The 20,631-nt window shown below is 41.5% G+C and overlaps 1 protein-coding gene across 8 annotated transcripts in view; it reads right to left on the bottom strand.

The window, feature by feature from the left end:
• Nucleotides 1-302: 302 nt before the first annotated feature.
• Nucleotides 303-20,631, bottom strand: part of caskin1 (CASK interacting protein 1) — a 109,747-nt gene continuing 89,418 nt past the window's right edge. For 3 of the 8 annotated variants that reach the window (XM_008415294.3, XM_008415301.3, XM_081609623.1), the window contains 13 exons: nt 19,329-19,433; nt 18,566-18,684; nt 16,545-16,626; nt 16,001-16,110; nt 13,527-13,637; nt 11,843-11,944; nt 10,827-10,965; nt 10,257-10,409; nt 8,893-10,097; nt 7,731-8,042; nt 6,933-7,497; nt 5,227-5,731; nt 303-4,508 (listed from right to left, as the gene is read on the bottom strand). In XM_008415294.3, the coding sequence (XP_008413516.2) occupies nt 4,412-4,508; nt 5,227-5,731; nt 6,933-7,497; nt 7,731-8,042; nt 8,893-10,097; nt 10,257-10,409; nt 10,827-10,965; nt 11,843-11,944; nt 13,527-13,637; nt 16,001-16,110; nt 16,545-16,626; nt 18,566-18,684; nt 19,329-19,433 (3,605 nt within the window). In that variant the 3' untranslated portion in view covers nt 303-4,411. The remainder of the gene's footprint in view (nt 4,509-5,226; nt 5,732-6,932; nt 7,498-7,730; nt 8,043-8,892; nt 10,098-10,256; nt 10,410-10,826; nt 10,966-11,842; nt 11,945-13,526; nt 13,638-16,000; nt 16,111-16,544; nt 16,627-18,565; nt 18,685-19,328; nt 19,434-20,631) is intronic. The other 5 variants (XM_008415299.3, XM_008415302.3, XM_008415296.3 and 2 more) reach the window with 4 other exon arrangements.

The following is a 20,631-nucleotide window of genomic DNA, read 5'->3' as shown; positions in this document are numbered from 1 at the left end:
TTCTTTAAGGAAAAACAAATCAACACAACACCAAACATACAAATCCTGACTGTCCCAGGCTACTAAAGTATTTATCTTAGTCCTATTTTGACTATAAAGGAGGTTGTACTTATTCTTGTAAATCTATAAAATTAAGGAAGTTGAATTTCAGATTTAGAAAATGACATCACTTTTATTCTAGTTACAAATCTTGCTATCTGTAAAACCCAGTGACCCAGCTAACCGCTGTTAGGAGTACAAGTAAATAAATACTAAATAGTTAAGTAATCTTCCTTACTAATACACAACAAAACAGCACACAGTTATGTTTATATAGAACATTAATTTATTGAGAGCAGATGGCCATAAGATGCAGTTGCTGCAAGCACACATCTGTCCAATCAGTAAAACACTCTCACACTCACGCGCGCACACACACACACAGATTTCACACAATCGATAGCAGAGCAACACTTTACACACTTTGGCCCTTTCTCAAGCATTCACACACAGTCACTGCAGAGCAAAGAAGATCCAATAAAAAGCTTCATCTTTTAAGAAAGAAGAGATGGACCAGAATTCTGTTTTTGACCTCAACCCATGACCACACCATCACTCTGTAACACAACGCTAACAAGATGAGAGACGACCAAACCGAGGAAGATGGGGAAAAAAAATTAAAAGGCAAAACTTGTCTATGATGCGATGGTGCACAGGTTCAAAACTAGGAGAAAGGGGACATTTCTAAGGAGTGGCTGAAAGTTAGCGATTAACCAGTGGATTTATTACATGCACTAAACAGATTCTAATAAACGACACCTGAGTGAGTTTAAAAATGCCGCAGATCAGCATTTATAAGCTCAATTTGTCTCTGGTGATTCAGTATTTCACATACTGGGAATTTTCACTTTCATGCTAAAAGGCGTCAGACCTGATCGCTAAGCAGCAAACCCAACGCCGACTCCACAAGGGGTTATAGGTCATTGGCCCACAGATACACCTGGATAGTTTTCAAACTAAAATTTTCCTTTATTTCCCCACCTGGACTTTGAGATTCAACAGGATCATTTTTTTGTGTGTTTTTCTTTTTTAATTTAGAGGAATTTCAACAAAGTTTGGCGTACATTTGTGACAGCTAGTGATGCTGAAGCATTATTTACCAAAAGCCAAGGTATGTTATCCTGCGCAACTGACGCACAAAGCATAAACATATATGTGTGTCAGAGGTTTACATTAGGAAGCCAGTTGCTTTTGATGAAGTCGCTTTAGTCTTAGCAGGAAAGTGTGCATTTTTCCCCAAGTGACTTTTTAAGTTCAGAGACAAATTGTGTTTGCTAATGTGGATTTGAAGCATGCAGCCAACTTAAGCCAAGTGCAACGCGATGTTTTCCGGTTGTCCAGATGAGGAAGCAATCAGTTTCATGACTCTAACAAATGCACCTGTGACAGTGAAGAGTAAAAGAGAGCGATTCCCTGGTACTTTACATACCCATCTACTGTATTGAAGTCAGACCAAAAATCACAAAGCAAGGCACATGTTTGAAAGACAAAAAAACAATTATAAATCATACCAAAAAAAGAGTAAACAACAAGAATTGCTTGTAATATAAACATCGCCACATCCTGACACACGTATGCAGAACAATAACAATAAAATAATATAATAATAATAGAAAAGAACACTTCCTTGAAATTACCCAACATGGTATCCTACAATGATTCATTTAGCTGGGACCACCGAAGCATGGAGAAGCAAACTGATTCTGAATACTCAGATTAGATCTGATTACTTTGAAAAATACTCTTCAGGATGACACACACATCATAAATACACTTCTTATTTTTGTTTATTTTTTTTGCAAATATCCATATATATATTCTCTATGTGATCAGAATTTAAATACCACAACTATTCTCTGAATTATTATTTATTCATAGACAAAGAGTGCAGCTGCTGTGAGACTGATTTCCTTTCCGGGGAGCATATGAAATACTGGAGTATTGCACTTTTTTTTCTTCTTTTTGGTCAAATATAACAGAAATTAAACCGTCATGCTTAGCAGTTCTTGGTCACTGTCGCTCACGCTCCCCCCCCCCCAACACCTTTTGATTTCCGTCTCATTTACACAAAAATCATGGTAACGTGTTGTAACCAGTAAAAAATGGGGATGCGGTACAGTAGATTGTCATGGCGAAACGAGATGAGGGGCTTGTAGGCGTGTGGGATGGAAAATGTAAGAGTTAAGTGCTGGAATGTTGGTGAGTACAGTGTAGCTTCATTTTTATTTTAGTTTTTAGTTTTAACGTGATTGTAAAATTGGGTGATGTGGGTTTTGAGGCCTGATTGGTTGGATTATTAAATATTTTACATGAGTTTCAGAAGAGCTGGGAGGAATTGTGATCTTGCAAAAGCATTAGTGCTACTTAAACCTTTAATACAGATTTTTGTCACTTATATTTTGTGAATTAGATTGGGTCATTCCGACAGACGAATATGCTTTGATCTAAATTATAGCTGGGGTGTGTTGGTAAAAGCCAATGAGATGCTGCTACCACCATCATCACATTGTTTTGTCCACCTCATAGCTGTGCACTATTTTCTGTTGGTCAATCAAATAAATGCCAATAAACACATTCAAATTTGTGTTTGTAACATGATCAAATGTGGCAAAGTTCAAGATGTGGAGGTGTGTTTGCAAGTCAGGGCATGAATAGTGCTTCTCACTGAGCCAAAGGTGCCTTAGTGTAGAGCAGGAAGCCGGGGAGGAGGGGGAGGAGGGGGAGGGGGGGTTATTAACTACAAATAACACCAATGAGAAGTCAGGTCAGCTGGAAAAAGCTTATTTGTTTCGGGTGACTGAAATTCTCTTTGGTGGATCTTTATACGAAGCACCATTATCAGTAACAAGCTTTCCTTGCCTGAGGCACGGTAGTGGTGGTGTCATGATTTCACCACCTTAATTAGTATCACGCTTCAAATTTAAATCAGAATGTTTCTGTTGGTGTATAAAAAGTGTGAAACTTATTCACTTAATCAGTAAAAAGAAAAAGAAAACATTCAATTTATTTTTGACTCAGTGGGATTAAAGTATCAATAATTCCAATTGCTGAAATGAAGGAGCAGGTTTTGGTGCTTTGGATTTATCTATAAATCTGCGAGTGTCCTAAAAGCGCTATGTAAGTTTGATGTATTACTATTATTATTATTATTAAGTTGAAGTTGTGGTAGCAGGATGGACAGTGGAACCTGAAGTTTGCTGCTGCACTTTAATCGGTCAGCAGTGTTTTTGAAGCCCTCTTTGTTGACGCGCAGCTCTGACCGTGGTGCTTGTGCTGACCTTCACAAGGTGCTTTGGGGGCAACTCAGACCCATCCAACTGTACACAATAAGGGAAATGTCACTCATTTACCTCTGCCTTTAAAAAAAAAAAGTTTTTTTTTAAGTTCTCAGCTACCTGCCATATCCCCGAAATGACCTGCTGTGGTCCCGCTTTTACACCATTTTGCTCATATTATGAAGGTTCCAGTTTGTGTGTTTGCGCGTATGCATGTGTGTGTGCATGCATACATGTGCTGCGTGGGTCGTTGTGCTTCTGCTGTGTGCGAGTGGGCTTGTCTACATGTGTGTGTGCATATGTGGGGCGATGCGACTCAGATCCGACCGCAGGGAACCGAACGGGGATCCTGAAAATTCCCGTGACACACATCCACCCACACGAACGGCGCACACACGCACACCCATCGGGAGGTCAAGAGTCTCAAATTTGGTCACATAGAATAATTTTTCCACCAAGTCATTTACATCATCACAACACCAGAGGTCACCATTCCACACAGAACCAGGACATCAAATCAAAGAGCTAGAGATTGATATTTATCGGCATATATCATATATTACTGTGCTAATGCAGGACTTTTTCAGTAGATATAAACTCTCCATGCTTTAGAATGTACACATACCGTACTATGATTCATTACACAGTTGGTTTTTAAATCTGTATTAGTGTTTGTTCATGTGGAGTTCTTTAAAGACTCACGTTGTGATTGCAGTCTTCTTGACTGTGATACATTTCTTTATTAATCCTTCTTGGGTTTTTTTTTCTTTTTTTCTCTCCCGATAGTTTAGCTTTTTAGTCTCTCTTTTTATCCTTTTTTTCAGTGCCGTGATCTCTGTCCAGGCTTCTGCTGCTGTTCCATCACCTTTATTGTTTTTATTTTGTTTTGTTTTTTGCATCGTGCAAAGGAGAAAGAGAAGAGAAGAGTCGAGCTTCTTCTGGGCAGATGGACGGACAGCAGTTTCGGAGCGAAGAGGAGAGAGGCGGATGGAGAGAAGGAGAGAGAGAGATAGAGAGGAGGGTTGCCTCTTTGTGCCGTCTGATTCAGTTCTGATGCAGTGTTGCCGTGGAGATTCGCCGACTGGGTTTCTGCCGTTTTACTCCAACATGGCGTCCAGCTGGTCGGCCAAGTCGTCGAACATGCTGCCGATGTCATCAAGGATGCTCACCGTTGTCTTCTGCTCAGCCACAGAGCTGGATGCCAACACAAACACAGGCAGAAGATTACAGCACCTAGTAGAGAATTCATATCCATAAACAATGAAGACGTGGTTTTACAATAAAGCATCCAGCCTTGCTAAGAAACAGATGGTTTTCAGAGGTTTTGTTCGTTGTAGCTAGCAAGCTAATGTAGTTAAAGCTAGCCTGGAAAATTCAGTAACACATTGCAATATTATTCCATTATATATTACTCAAAACCAATAACTCAGACTGTCTGAAAACGCAAAAGTGCAATATCTTTACTGAATGTCTTAACAGTTCAATATTGTTTTTATTGTTGCCTGATTTGGGGATATATGCAGTTACTAAAATGAAAGGAAGTCAATACAAAGCCCTCAGTTGGATAGAAGTACAATGGAGAAATCTAACATGAGAATGTGCATATGCACGCACTTATCATGTGGATGTGTGTGTAAGCATGAAAACATGGATTACAAAACTAAATTATGAGGTTACTTATCAGCAGTGTGACCTCAAAGGGCTGTGAAATGTCATTTATGAAATGTATGTATGTTCTGAAAGTAAGTGGTATTTTTGAAGTGATATTTGTATTTTATAGGTAAAATTCTTTTTTTGACATACTATTTGTGTTCACCAGATGAAGGGAAAGGTATGTCTCCATAAACATCACAGAAGTCAAAATGGTCTCCTAAACTACAAATCCATGTATGAGTGTGTGTGTGCTCCATACTCGTCCTGCCGTAGAATCTTATCCTCCACGGCCTGCAGAGCAGCAGCCAGGGATGCGCTCGTCTCTTCCAGCTTCTGATGCACCAAAGAGTCTACACCAAAGTCTGTTGTTGTGGAGGCCTGTGGTGTGACAGCTCCTCCTGTAATCCCACTGTCCACTGACACGCCCCCAATGGAGGAGCGGGGGGGCTTTACAGGCGGCGGGGTAGGGCTGGGAGTAGCAGGGGTCTGAGGTGTCTGAGGGGTGGTGGGGGTCTGCGGGGTGTGGGGGCTTTGAGAAGAAGGGCTTGTCGGCTTGGCGACAGGAGGGTTGGAGGTGTTGCACGGCAAGAAGGAAGTAGGTGAACTGGTCTGCCGTGCCACCACAGAGTGCTGCTTGACCTGGGTGGAAACGGAGGTTGGGGAGGCGGGACTTGTCATAGAGTGGATCAGCTTGGCCGGTTTTGGTGCCGTAGGTGGGGGTGCTGGTTTCGGTGAGACCGGTGGAGGGATCTTCTTTCCTTCCACTACACACAGAGGAGAAAAAAGTCATTTTCAAGAGAATAAAGCAGGAATGTGTGCTGTGAAAATTTTCTTGTATAAAATCAATACATGAAAATCAACATTGCAAAGCAGAAAAGCTGTACAATAACATTTAGTGCCACTGCTTGCTAAAGCTGTATACGTAGAGAATACAGCTCTTGTCAGTACTTTATAAGCCCTGATCCACCTTATGGATATTGAATCCATTTAGACTTTTAATCATTCAATTCAACAGTTTTTTCCCCAGAATGTAATATTAAATAAACAATTTTAATAATTTTTAAATAAAATATTTTAGTACAGAAGCATAAATTTATCGCTGATTGTCTAAATTTATAGGCTAAATTGTAAGTTATTGTTCCAAAATTGTTTATTTTTTTGGTTTTCCAATTATCATAAAAGGTTTAGTGTCCTTTCTTTAAAACTCGGGTGCGTAACTTTTATTTTAATAAAAAGTTTTTTATGTATTTGTTAAAACTGTCACCATGTCCTGACAGTATAACGTTAGATATAGATATCGTGAAAAGAATCAAGCTCCTCCGCCTCTACCCTGAACTACTATTACCATCTGAAGAAATGCACCACCGCCAGTCAAAAACAACCAATCAGCAGCAGGAGACAGGTCTTACTGCTGTCAATCATGGTAGTGTAAGCGATGCTAATGGCAAAGAAACAACTTACCGTTACCAACTTATCATTACAGGTAACTGTAATTTTCAAATCCATGCTAACAATCCTAAGCATTCATAAGACACCAAGAAGCCTGATCAAGCTCCTCCGCCTCTACCCTGCAACTATCCTCTTCATAAGAGGATAGTTGCAGGGGAGAAGTTGCAGCCTAGTAGAAAGCAAGGAAGAGGGTGTGAGCATAAGGTGATTGGCAGTGCCAAGACCCTGCTCCTGGTTCTGATTGGTTGTTTCTGACCAAACAATGTCTTTCTCCAGTTAGTATTGGGAGAAGGCAGAGCAGCTTGATTTTTCACAGTTGATTTTTCTCTTGCTATCCGGTCATAACATAGTGACAGTTTTAGCAAATATGTGAAAACATATTTTTGTATATAATCCAGCTTCAAAACGGAGCTTATAAAGGTTAGAAAGTTAATAGTAATGCACAATTAAAAGCCTCAATGAAAATGACATGCAAGTAAACTTCTGAAAATCACGGCATGGTACATCACAGAGTACCTGGACTTCCAGGGGTTCCAGGCCCTGGCAGGGGGACTCTCTTATTGAGGGCGGCCTGTGGTGGGGTCTGTGGGCCTCCTTGTCTCTTTATCTGTGCAACAATGGGTTTTGGGGAGACTGGAGGCTTTGGTTTCCTCATAGGGCCTGCTTCGTTTACTGCAGGAGCTCCCTGGTCCGTGCTGTCCCTGCGGGGGGTTGGGGTCACTTGTTGCTGAGGTTGCGGCTGTTCGGTCACTCCAGCTTCAGACGGCGGGCGGCGTTTTACGGTGGCCGTGCCGTTCTGGTACGGCATCGGCTGCGTGGTGTTGGGCTGTCCGGCGCCAACCACCTCCCCATTGGCAGCGGCCATTTCTGCGAAGCCTTCGGGTTCCTTGTCGCGGCTCTTGGGTCGCCGTTTTACGGTGGACGACTCCTGGAGGGTGAAATCCGAACCATTGGGGTGGGACTTGGAAATGCGAGGCCGTCGCTTTAAGGTTCCCGTGGCTTCGGGGGTGTCCTCCAGGGTGAAGCCCCCGTCTTCCCGGGAGGCGTCGCCGTCACCCTGCAGACAAACACAAAATACACACTAACGGAAAGTTCATACATTCATGATAAAAGGTCATAGTTGCACAAACAGTCAAAGCGTGAACAAAGATAAATGGAAACGACAATAAAAGCTGAGCAAGCGCTTTAGTTTCAACTGTAGCTTTGCACATTAGAGCACACTGACTTTTAGAACATTACGCAGATAATGTAGAGTAGAAAAGACTGACTGACGAGTAGACAAACAGGTATATATACAGATAGTTAGATAGTTACCTGTCCTTCTCCTTCTCCTCGAGCTTGGCGGCGGATGGTGAGGCTTCCCTCCTCTGCGAACGGAAGGTTCTCTGAGGAGCTACCACTGCCTCCTGAGCAGGGGACCGGGGAAGATGGAGGGTGAGGTGAGGAGGAGTTCACAAGGGGAGGGGGGGATTGAGGTTGAGGTTGGGTGGAGGACGGGGCGAAATCCAGTGGAGTCGGTTGTTCCCGCTTGGCCGCCTCCACCAGCTCGCTTACAGGTCCACTTATGGTTCGTCGCCGGTTCACCACTTCACCGTCCAGACCAATGGCCTCCCGGGTTTTTCCCACCTGAATGACAGCAGTCAGATTAAAACGTTTTCATACTTGTTCTTTAGGATCTAGAATCTGAATCTTGTATATATATATATATATATATATATATATATATATATATATATATATATATATATATATATATATATATATATATATCTTGTATATTGTATATATAACTGTATAACTCTTGAACTTTTCCACATTTTGTCACGTAACTACAAACTTCAATGGATTATTTTCATAGACCATATGAATTACCAAAACGCTCTGCTACTTAACATGCTATTGGCTGTCATTTGCAAAGCAGGCTATCCAGGAGCACCATTCATTTAACTTGGTGCTGATTAGACACCCTAAAGAGCAGAGATAAGAAAGATGTCAGCTTCTGTGGTATTGTTAAGACAGTTTCTACTAGGCATATTTGGTGCTTGAACTAATAACACCTGCAAATATAAGCATCTTTCCAGCATCTTTCAAGTATTTGCAAATTTCAGTTATTCAAGGTCAGTTGTAATCCATAACCCCAATGAATACCATGGTGTGTTCAGACTATCCTTACACATAGAATTTTTGATAGAGATCAAAATGTTACATTTTGGTCTCTTCATTCTTAGCGATCCAATGATATACGTCTACTTGCTGCAGATATAAACCTGCAGCAAGGAGGAGGAACCAACTCAACATAAGGGGTCACAAATTTCCCAATGATTCTACCTGCATAAAAGAAATAGAAAATATGTTGAAGGCACCACTGCCAGCCAATCTGGCCGTCACCAGTTGCAACATGGCAAATCCCGTCAAAAATTATCAATGTTTTTCCAAAACATTATAAGTAATCTGCTATAGAGAGGCAGATGTATACCTGCAGGTAATTCTTTTGCAGTGCCATGCCTTTGGCCCCGCCCCCTATGGAAGACATCTCTAACATGGCAGCGATGCTCCTCACACTGCCCATGCTGTTGGTCTCCACTGCCACTGCAGCCGTCTCCACGGAGACCCCCAGGTCGCTGGCCCTCCGCTGTTGGTGGTAAGGCACATCCAGCATCCCCCCAGTGGTGGTGTGTGTCTGCTGCTGTGTGTTTGCCTCCGTCAAGTTGGAGTTGGAGCTGGAGATGGCAGAGCTTGAGCGTTTGGGCGGGGGCGGTGGAGGACCCTTCTTCTTCTGACGCAAAGCGAAGGATTGGGTGTGACTGCGGCCGGCAGTCTTTTCCTGGTTGCGGACTGAATGGCTGCGGCTCACACGGTGGGTCACTGTAGCATATTTCACTCCGTCCGCTCTCGCAGTCACAGAGGTCTGAACTACTGCTACTTCTGTTTCCCTTTCTTCTCCACCTCCTCCTCCTTCTCCACCTCCTACTCTCTCATCACACTCCCCGTCTGAGACGGCGTATCGGTTGAGGCTGTGGGCACGTTTCTTCTTGAGGGCCAAAGGTTCTGCTCCCTCATCCTCTTCCAGTTCAGCTTCGGGGGGTAGGCAGAGGTGTGGAACTTGCTGCTGTGGGCTTTCTCTGACCTCCATTACCTGCGTCTGTGGGTGGTGGTGATGAGGATGGGGCTGATGCTGCTGAACTTGAGGCTGCGGCTGCTGCTGCTGCTGCTGGGGGATTTGACACGGGGCTCCACGGTGGGTTGGAGACTGAGGTTGGTGTGAGTGCAGCAGAGGTTGCTCCCCTTGTATTGCCGGGGGTGATGGTTTGGTTTTGCTCTGTGGGGAAGCGCTGCTCTGAATGGAGGAGGTGGAAGAGGAGGATGAAGTCCTGGTCTTGGTGGGTGTGTGCGGTGGTGTGTAGGGAGGTGCTGGCTGGTTGTGAGAATGACGGTGTTTTCCTTGCGATGAAACGCTGCCTCTGTGGGACGAGGAGCTTCCCTGGCTGCTTTGCTGCCTCACCGTCCGTGCCTCCTTCTTCGGCGGCCCACCGCCTCCAGTAATCACGTCATCATGGTCCTTGCTTAGGGTGCGAGTTCGCTGAACTCTGACCTCTTGACCTGGGTGAATGATGGCATTCTGCAGCTCTGAGCTCAACTCACTGTCCTGGAAGGTACTCATCTTTGGAGACATTATGACCTCTGGAAGGAGAATGAGATTTTCATTAGTAATTCTTAGTTGCCTAGGATACAGGAGTGATTGGGTGTTGTTCTAAAGGCCTTGTGTCTTCTGTGATGGCTAGACCTCAAGGCAGCTTAAAGGAAACTAAGACGCTAAGACAAACTAAAATCTATTTTTACCGTGCTCACCATCTGGAGGCGGGCTGTCCATGGAGATGACTTCCTGCTGCTGTGTGATTGGTGGCGGCTTCTTTCGAAGGGAGCCCCGCCCATCTGAGCTGCGCTGCATTTCAGCCAACCGCTTCACGGCCAACATCAGCTTCTTCTGGTGACCTTTAACATGAACATTAACATGTTAATGTCACCTCAAAGTTCTCATTGTGCAGCCGTGTGGTAATGGTGTCGTGCTCCTCTCCTTTATTGTTGATCAACCTGATCCCAGCATCTTGGAACATGTGCTTAGAGCTTGGCGTTACGGTTCAGTTTAATAAAAATACTATAAGAACAAAACCTACTTATTTAAATATTCCTTTAACTCTTTAGTAACCGGTTAACCTGCACAGCCTTTACAGAAGGCCACCCAGCTGAAACTAAGATACTATAAGGCAAATTGACAATGCTAATTTTAATTAGCAATATTTGTACCTATTTTAGATTACAGAGATCTGTTGTACATGAACGCCTCAGCATAAAGTCTTCAAAACACCAGAATGAAAACATAGATTGTTGAAACATGCTAACATATCTTACCCAGCTTGGTGATGCCTATTTCCTGCAGATCTTCCCAGGTGATGTCCGTGATGAAGTCGATGTTTTCGTAGCCGTTCTGCACCAACACCTGGTGGTACTGGCTCAGACCTATGGCCGACAACCATTCCCCCAGGTTGCTCTGGATTCATGGTGGATCAGACAGTTTCAGTCTCAGTTTAACTTTTAAACATTTTGTCATATTACTAGAAACTTCAGTGTGTTTTTATTGGCGTTTTATGTGATGGGGCAAAAGAAAGCAGCCAATACAGTAATTGTAAAGAGGAAGAAAAAATTAACACAGCTTCCAATTTTATTTTATAAGTAAAAATCTTTTGCGACTTGTTCATGTTTTCCTACACCTCAGGTGATTACCAAGGGGCGGGGTCACATGTCATTTACCAGAGATGGGCGTGGCTAACAGATAGCTGGGTGAGAGTTTTATTGCAAACTTTTCTTTTGACCGTCATTCTTGATCCCGCATTCATCAATCTAGATCATTATTCTTGAATATCATTGTGTGAGTGTATTTTGTTTTGATTGAGCCGCAATTCACTGTGACAAATTCTAAAAATAAGTACGAAAACACAAAACCCTGGCTTATTAACAATGTAATACCATATAATACCAAAACCTACTCAGCCTACAGCGCTTATGTTGTTTCTATATATGGAAAGCTAATAAGAGATATAATACTTTTTGGGTTTTTTTAATAGAAATTCCAGCCACATTTCAGATTTTTATTAATTTAAAAAAACCAATTAATTTGGTTCCTTCCAAGCTGTTAGTTGTAACATGACAAGTAATGTGAAAAGTATGAAAACATATACCTCACCCTCTATGTTCAGAAAACAAGTGTGCTACTTTCTACTTATGATGACAACCTTTATGTAACCAGATTAAAAACCTTGTTGAAATATACAATCTAATCAGTTTAGTTTGAAAAGCATCAAAGCATAAAATAATAAAAAAAATAGCTAATAAAAAACATAACTATCAAAAGAAAGGCTGTTACTCACAGGTTTCTGCTCTGGCAGCCACTCTGTGACGCTCAGCTTGTTGATCTCTGATGTAATCTTCTTTCTGTGACCAGGTTTGGTGATTCCGATAGCTGTCAGATCCTAACACACACACACACACACACACCCACACACACACACACACACACACACACACACACACACACCCACGCACACACACACACACACACACACACACACACACACACACACACACACACACACACACACACACACACACACACACACCCACATACACACAAGCAAAAGTGCGTTAAGATCCTATTTCGATTGCATTTTCCTCCACAGCATTGCAGTTTCATCAGTCCAGGAGTCCAGCAGTGCTTCTCTCTAGTTCTGTCACTCAGACATTCTCACAGAGGAAAGACATGGGACGGCGTGACACCTGATGGAAGCTTCTGGAAATTGGTAGGAATAGCGTGATGATGCAAATGTCTGCAGATCAAATGAAAGGCAAAGGAAGACGAGCGCAAACGTCTGCAGTGAAAGGAAGCGTCTAAAAGTCCTGATTCGCCTGATTTCTGATGACAGAACTCATATGTAGTTTTTGTAAACACACAAGGAGACACTTCTACAGAAAAACATTAACAACACACACATTCACACAGACCCACACACATCGATTGTACAACTCATTTTTGAGTGGATAAAACAACTCAAGAAAACTAACCTCTAATGGAATCCTTTAGCTTTTTTAAGAAAGGTTGTTCAATCTAAGCTCTAAACCCTTCAGCATATACAGAGTGCATATACATATAAATAATTCAGAACTACTGACAATTATTTATATAGTGGCATGCATGGTGAGGAGTGTCTTTCTGGTTGCTATGGAGGCAGCAGCCACAGGGTAGAAGGTGAGGGAAAGGTCAGGAGGTCAGGAGGAGTCTTTTGCTTCTATTACACTTGATGTAATCTTTGAAATACATTTAAAAGAATTTGTTTGATTAGAAAAATCATTTGGAAAAAAGATCATGAATTCCACCTTCTGTGACATCCCTAACATAATTTTTGTACAGACAGTAATTATATTTATCCTTTATCCTTCTTGTGGGGAAAAAATTGTTTCAGCAGACAAAATGTTTTTTGCACAGTCTGCAAGTTGCAAAGATCAGTGGTGTTGAAAAAAGTCAAAGTGTAATTTTCATAAGTGGGCAAACTTTCTGCTAGATGCAAGAGTCATTTAAATAGGGGCAAGTTAGGTCAGCATGCCAGGTAGCTTCCTTTGTGTGAGGTTTAAAGGCTTGATGCAAAAGTAAAACTGGCTTGAACACATTTGACTCACGCAAATAAATCTGTAAATTCATCTGCAAGTGTTCTAATATTTATATGGACTTTATTTTGATTTTTAAGTGTGATTTATTGTTTATTTTTGCCAGTGCCATCATGACAGCTACGACATTACATGAAAAATTAAAAAAAAATCAGAAAAATACCAGCTAACGGGTAAAACAACAAAAGATGACCCGGGGCAGGTGTGACAGGAGGCAGAGAACATCGGGGGGGTCACGTTCATAACTATGTTTAATTGTTTTCATGAGATTTTTGCAAAGGTAGGAGTTCATATACATGCATGCACGAAGCAAAGTCTGTCAGACTTGTTTCCACTATGGTCCATGGCGCAGGGGGTGTGAGCTCTCTGGGGTTCAGGGTTCAGTTGCCTTACCTCCGGAGTCATTCGGCTAATGGTGGGCAGGTCATAGCCCGCGCCCAGGAAGTTTGGAGCGTAGACCTGCAGCTGAAAGTCGCTCAGCCATTGGACAACGGCCTCTGAGCTCTACAGGAGAGAAGACAGGGGGCATGCGGTCACTGGCACCGTGTTTGATTCTTCACAGCCACTTCTCATCAGCCAAACGGGGTCATACAGCGGCCACTCCTTAGTTATTACCGAATGATCACTTCAACGTCTAGCTAGTAGATCGAATCTGCGATCATTTCTAGTTTATGAATGTTAAAAGGTACCATGTTTTCTACGGATTTAGATAAATATAGAAAGTGGCTGGTCTTTTAACATAACTTCCTTCTAAATTGATAAATTAGCCCAAGGCAGGCTTTCTTGGCAATGTAGTGAAAAATAATTTAAAATTAGGAAGAGGAGAGACCAAACTCTTCTTCCTTGGTATTTAGACTGACTGCAGTAATTCTAAAACTTATAATTAGTGTTAACAATGCTGATAAAGTTTTAAATAACTTTAAAACAAACTTTTCCTGGGTCAAATTTAGCTTCATAACAATTTTTTTTATATGAAACACAAGCAAGAGATGTTTCAAATCTTTAAGTGAATATGCTCTGTTAGCTTAGTTAGCGTGTGTCTTCAGGGAATGGGAATGTGTCTTCAAACCACAGACCATTCTACATAGTGGGATACACCAGCCATAAATATGTTGTAGTTGTATAGAAGGACCAGTTTTCATTATCAGATATAAGTATAATATTTATGTTGTGTTACCCGGGGTGCTAGCAAGTGCACCATGCAGCCCAGGTGCTCTTCACTATGAGGCTTCAAGATAAAACTTTTAGACATTTCCACAAAATCGTTACCCATGCCTACCTAACTTTCTTTGTCTTCTAGAAAATTGCAATCAGTAAAATTAATGTTTATATAGAGACAGTCCATGAGCCTAAACTACTTGATTTCTGTTCTAATGTAGATAGAGGTGTGCTCTGTAAGCAGAGATGGAAGACACACACACTGCAAAAAAACTGCAGCTGATATGTTTGTGTGTTTGTAGACAAATGTACGCAAAATTTGAGATGCTGTTGACCACCTGTGTTTCCATTGACCATAAAATTGTAGAATTACAATTTTATGGTCAATCGGGGGGGGGGTTATCAGACGAGTCATACCAGTTTGTATCTGGCTAAAATGCATATCTCATGTTTACATCTGTTGCCACCATGACTTTTAATGACACTGTGTGACCAAACTTATTCACATGTGATTTTAGCTGCACTCCTTTCTAAGTGGAAATATCGCAATTGCAAAATTGTATTTTTTCAACATTAGCAGAATATTGGCAAAGGCAATGGAACTACTACTGTTAAATCCACACACAAAAAAAAACTTCTGTATTCTCAGCAATTAATGAGATCTTGTCTAATTGGATCTTCTGAGTTTTTAGAAAATAGTCAAAAATGAAAGAATCATTTGATATGTATTAGCCACAAGTCTGAAAATGACAAGATGTTCTGAAATGACTTGATTAGTGTTTTTAGAGTCCATTTCTGCTGTCAGCATCTGTAGTTGCCATTTCTACTCGTTATTTCTCTTTCTGTTATGTATCTCCTCTCCCACTCTCCCTATATATCACGACTGGCTTTCCCTCTCATCTCTCAGCCATGTTTCCCTGCTGATGGGAGCATCGGGAGGCTGGCCAGCGAGGAGTCAGGATTCCACTGTAGCTAACAGATGGTCATCAGAACATGGCTTACATAGCAGCACACAGAAATACTGCAGGCGAGTAACGCACACATTCGCCAGCAAAAATCTGCTGTGTCGTTTCAGAACTTAAAATAATAATATGCAATTAGATCTGAAGCTAAATCAACACTAAGTCAGAAAATGGCATCCAATTCTGAACAGTGTAAGATCAGATTTCACACTTTTTGTGCCGAGAGTCCTCCCACAATTCCTGGGCACCTGCCATAACTCACACACACATCCACGCACACACACACAAGCGAGCAATAACCATTATCTCTGTTAAAGTTCTGTTTGCCTGTGGCGCAGTGACTTCTAAGACTCTTTCCAAAGGTAAAAGAAAACAAACGCTGCAATGAAAGAAGAGAAGCTGCAACTGAAAGGAGTGGATGATGAAGTCACACAAACACGCTAGAATCATAGAGAAGAGATTCATCTGAGACCCACTCACACACTCACCGTGTCGTGGCTGCATCCGAAAACTCGCAGCACGGACGAAGCCAGCTGCGAGAGAAACCGCTGGGACATCTTGGTGTGTGTTGTGTTAATGCGTGCATGCATGCGTGTGTGTGTGTGTGTGTGAACGAGTGGGCTCGAGGTGACTGTGGAGCTACATCCTCATCACGATGCAGTTAGAAGCCCATGGTGGCAACTGACTGAGTAGGACTTTTTTTTTTTTTCTGAAGACTGAATCTGTGGGGAATCAGGACTGTCCTACCTTCCCTTCGCATGGAACCTCCCCCTTCCTGGTTGCCGTGGCATCGTAAGGCGGCGCTTCGTGAAGCGGACAGCCCGATTGGCTGGACGTCCTAGAGGAGCTGGCAGAGCCTGATGGTGGAGAGAAATCATTGGCCGGTGACAAGCCATCAACCAATCTTTGGACGCCGCTGTCCATCAACAGATAACTTCTCTGGATAGGTCTCTGACCTTTACCCTCCTTCTCCTCACGCTCAAATATCTGCCTTGTCTGATTGCTTCACCAAACAACCAATCAGATTCTTGCTTTCCAAGATATAAAACACAATCTGAACCAATTATACCGTTCTACACTTCCTCCTACATCCCCTGCCTTGGCCATCTGTCTGCTGAACAAGCCAAGAGCTGTGTGTGTTTAGAAGTGATATGATGACATTATGTAAAAGGCCAAAGCTTTAAGGCTTTCGCTATCTAACCAAAATAATTTTTTTTAAACCTAATTCTTATGTTTCCACCTTTTTCCCCAAGTTGGTATAAAAATCTCAGCAATATTTGCTTCCTCTAACCTGCAGGTTGGTCCACCGACTTGGACTGCTCCATCAGATGCTCCTTGGCTTTTGTAGACTGGGACAATACAGTGGCTAAAAGCTGCAAACACACATGGAGAGAGAGACTCATTAAAGCTCATGTATTAAGGAAGGCTGTCTCACAAGTTAATGCTTTTAACATTTTACTTCCATTCACATTGAAAGTTTCTGTTTCTTTTCTTTTTGTCTTCTCAACCCTCCAGTTGGTCATGGCAGATGGCCGCTTGTGCTGAGCCAGGTTCTGGTTCTGCTGGAGGTTTCTTCCTGTTAAAGGGGCGTTCTTCCTCTCCACTGTCACTACATACATGTTTATTATGTGGAATTGCTGTAAAGCGACAACACAATGTCTCCTGTCTACTGTTGTTACATCCAGTAGGAGTGAATGCTGCAAGTCAACGACTCGTAGCAATCTGGTCAGTTTCCATTTAAAACAAAGTTTGGTATTTTAGTGGCATTTTATAGCACATTAAAGTAACTATGTTACATTCAATTTTTATGAGAATGTTGTGATCTTACTGTGTACAGCAGTACTCCAAGTCTAAACAATGTAACACTGAAACCTTTTTGCTTCTTCACCGTGTCACAGATGCTTTACATCTTTGTGAATTACAGAAGCATCGACTTGGTAATCTTTTTCCAAAAATTAGGTCATCTTAATGTTTGGAAAAACATTAAGGTCATGGTTACAAAAACACTCTTCAGTGAAGGTGTTATTGAGGAAAGCAGACTTAAAAGAAGTTTTTTTTTTCCTTCAGAAAATATGTCTAAGTCTAATTAAAAAGTATTTTTGCCATATTCCTATATTTTTTGAAAGTACAGGGAGCTATAAATTCAACCTGCTGCTGTTACACCCCTGTCTCACCAAACCAGGTGGTTATTACCACGCCTGAGTAAAATATACTCAAAGTTTACTGTTTAAGAGGGAGCACAGCAGATATAAGATTTATTTAAATGTAGCTGTATTGATCAACTTGAGCAGATAAGAGGAGCTCTGAATGTTTTACAGCAAATCTGCTGTTTAACCTCTTTGAGTTTTCAATTTCCTGTCATTTAAAATTCTCAGTTTCCCAAAGTTGGCTCTATGTTCTATCTTCTGTAGAGAGTAAACTTGGTGGGACAAGAGTAAAAATTTTTAATCGGGATATTTGCAAGGTCTGTAGTTAATTAATCACAGCTAATTGCATTTTAATCAAAAATATATCTATGAAATTTAAGAAAACCCTTATTGCTGCTAAATTATTAAATAAATAGCCATCAACATTAATGCGTCAAAGCCCCAGCCCTAGAATAAACACAAAGTCTGTTGGTGATAGCTAGTTATGCTAGGAGTGCTGCTTGAGCTAATCAGAAATATAAGAGCCTAAAATCCTCAGGAAAGAGTTTTACTAAAACTGGTATTTGCTAGTTTAACACAATTGCTTTTTCATGCTGTTCAATTATTTGGTGCACATTTTTGGGACAAATTACAAATTTGCTAATATAAATAATCAAACTGCTACTATAAAGTTTTAAAGGTTAAATATGTAACATTTCAGAAAATCTGTTTTTTTTTCCACATTTGTTGACACTGTCACCATGTATTGATAGTTAATATGAGACAGAAAATATGAGAAAAGATTCCACCTCCTTCCTGAGCTACTAGTGCCCTGAATAAATGCACCGCTCCCGACCAAAAACAACCAATCAGAGCCAGGAGGCGGGTCTTAGCACTGTCAATGAGCTACTTAATGTTGGAGAAACAACTTACTGTTCCAGGGAAACTGTTTATCTGCCGTCATCTAACGATACTACTAAAGCTATGCTAACTAGCCTTAGCATTCATGGCAGACTATTTTGTGGTGAAACAGCAAAGCGTAGCAACTTATCCATGGTATATTATAATGTTGCTAAAACATGATGACCGTTTTAGCAAATATAAAAAAAAAAACTTTATAAAAGTTAGACACTATAGCTGTAACTGTGGCGTCAGATGTGTGTTATGGTGTGTGTGTGTGTCGCACCTTCACGCCCTCGGCCTGCGCGTGAAGGATGTGCGCGGCGCTGGTGGCGCTCTGACCGCTGCCTGAAGACCTTACACTGGTCACACTCCCAGAACTCCCCACGCTGCTGCGATCTCCACCTGAAACGCACACACACATACACACACACACACGCGCGCACAGGAACATACATGTGCAATCAATCGCGCACCCATGCAATTGCCCAATCGTTGCGCGTAGGTATCGTCCAACACATACAGCAGACACGCACACACACACGCACACACACACACAGACAAAGGTTTAGCTGATATCCGGCGCTGATGTGTTCGTGGTGTGACTCTCCGTTGAAATGCACTGGGCAGCGTGTGGTTGGATGGACAGGACGGACAGACAGATGACTGAGTGACCAACACAAAAGTGGGAAAAAAGACATGCCTCTTGCTTCCACGCTCATCAAAAACACGCACACTATTCCTTCTATTCGTCTTTCGCTCTCTACACAGACTGTAGACCGATGCAAATGCCTGCAGCCTACACAAACGACTACTGAGCTCAGCTAGGCTTCAGATGGAGGGATAAGCAGGACATGGGAGGGGGGAACTGTCAGGAGCAGGTCAAAAAGTATCTGAATGCCTTCAAGCACCATCCTCTTTCGGCTCAAACAGTGGGGACCGTTGGGCAGGAAGGGTTTTTCACCAACAGACGTCAGATACTATTTGGCCCTGTTCAGACTTTTTAGGAGTCAGAGGTTGAGGGCTCAGCGCAACGCGGCTCAATTTACCTGCCACGGGCTTGCGCAGAACCCAGATCTCTTCGTTGGAGCCTCCATGGGGCCCGCTGGATGGAGTGGGAGAACTTTGAGGACTTGCCTCTGAGCCTCGACAACCTTCAACACAGAACACCACCGTTAACCGCTAACCGACCCCTAAAGTGGCACAGGGAGCGGCTCACTTCCAAAGAGAGACGTGCTCTTTACAGCGGCAGCAACTGAGATTTTTTACATTCAGGATTTTGTTTTATTGGGGCGGATGGGTAATTTGAGCCTGATGGAGAAAATAATAATAGTAATAAAAAAAAATTACAAGAATACAGTCATATTATTATGTGAAGAAATAATATTAAAATTTTATTCTCATAATATTATGACTTTATTCTCATAATATTAGTACTTATTTCTTGAAACATGAGTTTATTCTTGTACTATTTCAACTTTATTTTCGTACGACTAATCTCGTAATGCTATGTAGTAGTATTACTAGATATTTATATAGTATTACAAGAATTAAGTTGTATGACTTTATTCTCATAGTATTATGACTTCATTCTTGAAACATGAATTTATTTATGTATTATTTCAACGCTATTGTTGTAATATTGACATTATTCTTGTATTATTTTGACTTTATTCTCGTACTACTTGATTTCTGTAATATTATAACTTTCGTCTCATAATATTATGTCTTTATATCAGTAACTAACTTCAATAACTCTTTGAAGAATATGAATTAATGAGCTACAGCAACATTTAATTTCCCTTTAGGATTAATAAAGTATTTCTAAAGTATTTGAATTTGAATAATTATGACTTTGTTCCTGAAATATGACTGTAATGTTGCATTATTTCAACTAGTCCTGTTCAACTTTTTTTTCTTATGATATTATAACTTTATTCTCGTAAATTTATAACTTTATTATGTTATTTTTATCTTAGCATGGCCCCAACAGTCTGTCATAATTTGAGAACAGTCTCACAAGGTTTAGGTATGAACAGCTTTATTAGCAACAACCTATTTATCAAATGTTAGCTTGACTTGTGTTTCCAGTATTTATTAAAACAGATTAAAGTAAAAATGTGCCATTGGTATCTGAACCAACAGTCTGAAGGATTGTGTTTTTAGTGGCTATGACTGGACTGGTCAAAAACTCAATAAATATGACACTGAAGTGCTAGCTAACTGTTGGCTGTGTTTTCTATGGTCGCATGTCGGCTGTTGTTTCATGTTGCTGCAACATTGAGCTAAACCTTAGAAGGTGGTTGGTCATTTTGCTAGATTTACCATTTCTTATTTTTGGAGTTTTGGTTG

The sequence above is a fragment of the Poecilia reticulata genome, chromosome 8 (genome assembly GCF_904066995.2).
Source record: "Poecilia reticulata chromosome 8, P_reticulata-male-v2, whole genome shotgun sequence".
Classification (NCBI taxonomy): Eukaryota; Metazoa; Chordata; class Actinopteri; order Cyprinodontiformes; family Poeciliidae; genus Poecilia; species Poecilia reticulata.
The sequence above is the reverse complement of the archived record's forward strand: the minus strand, read 5'-3'. Positions and strand labels throughout refer to the sequence as shown.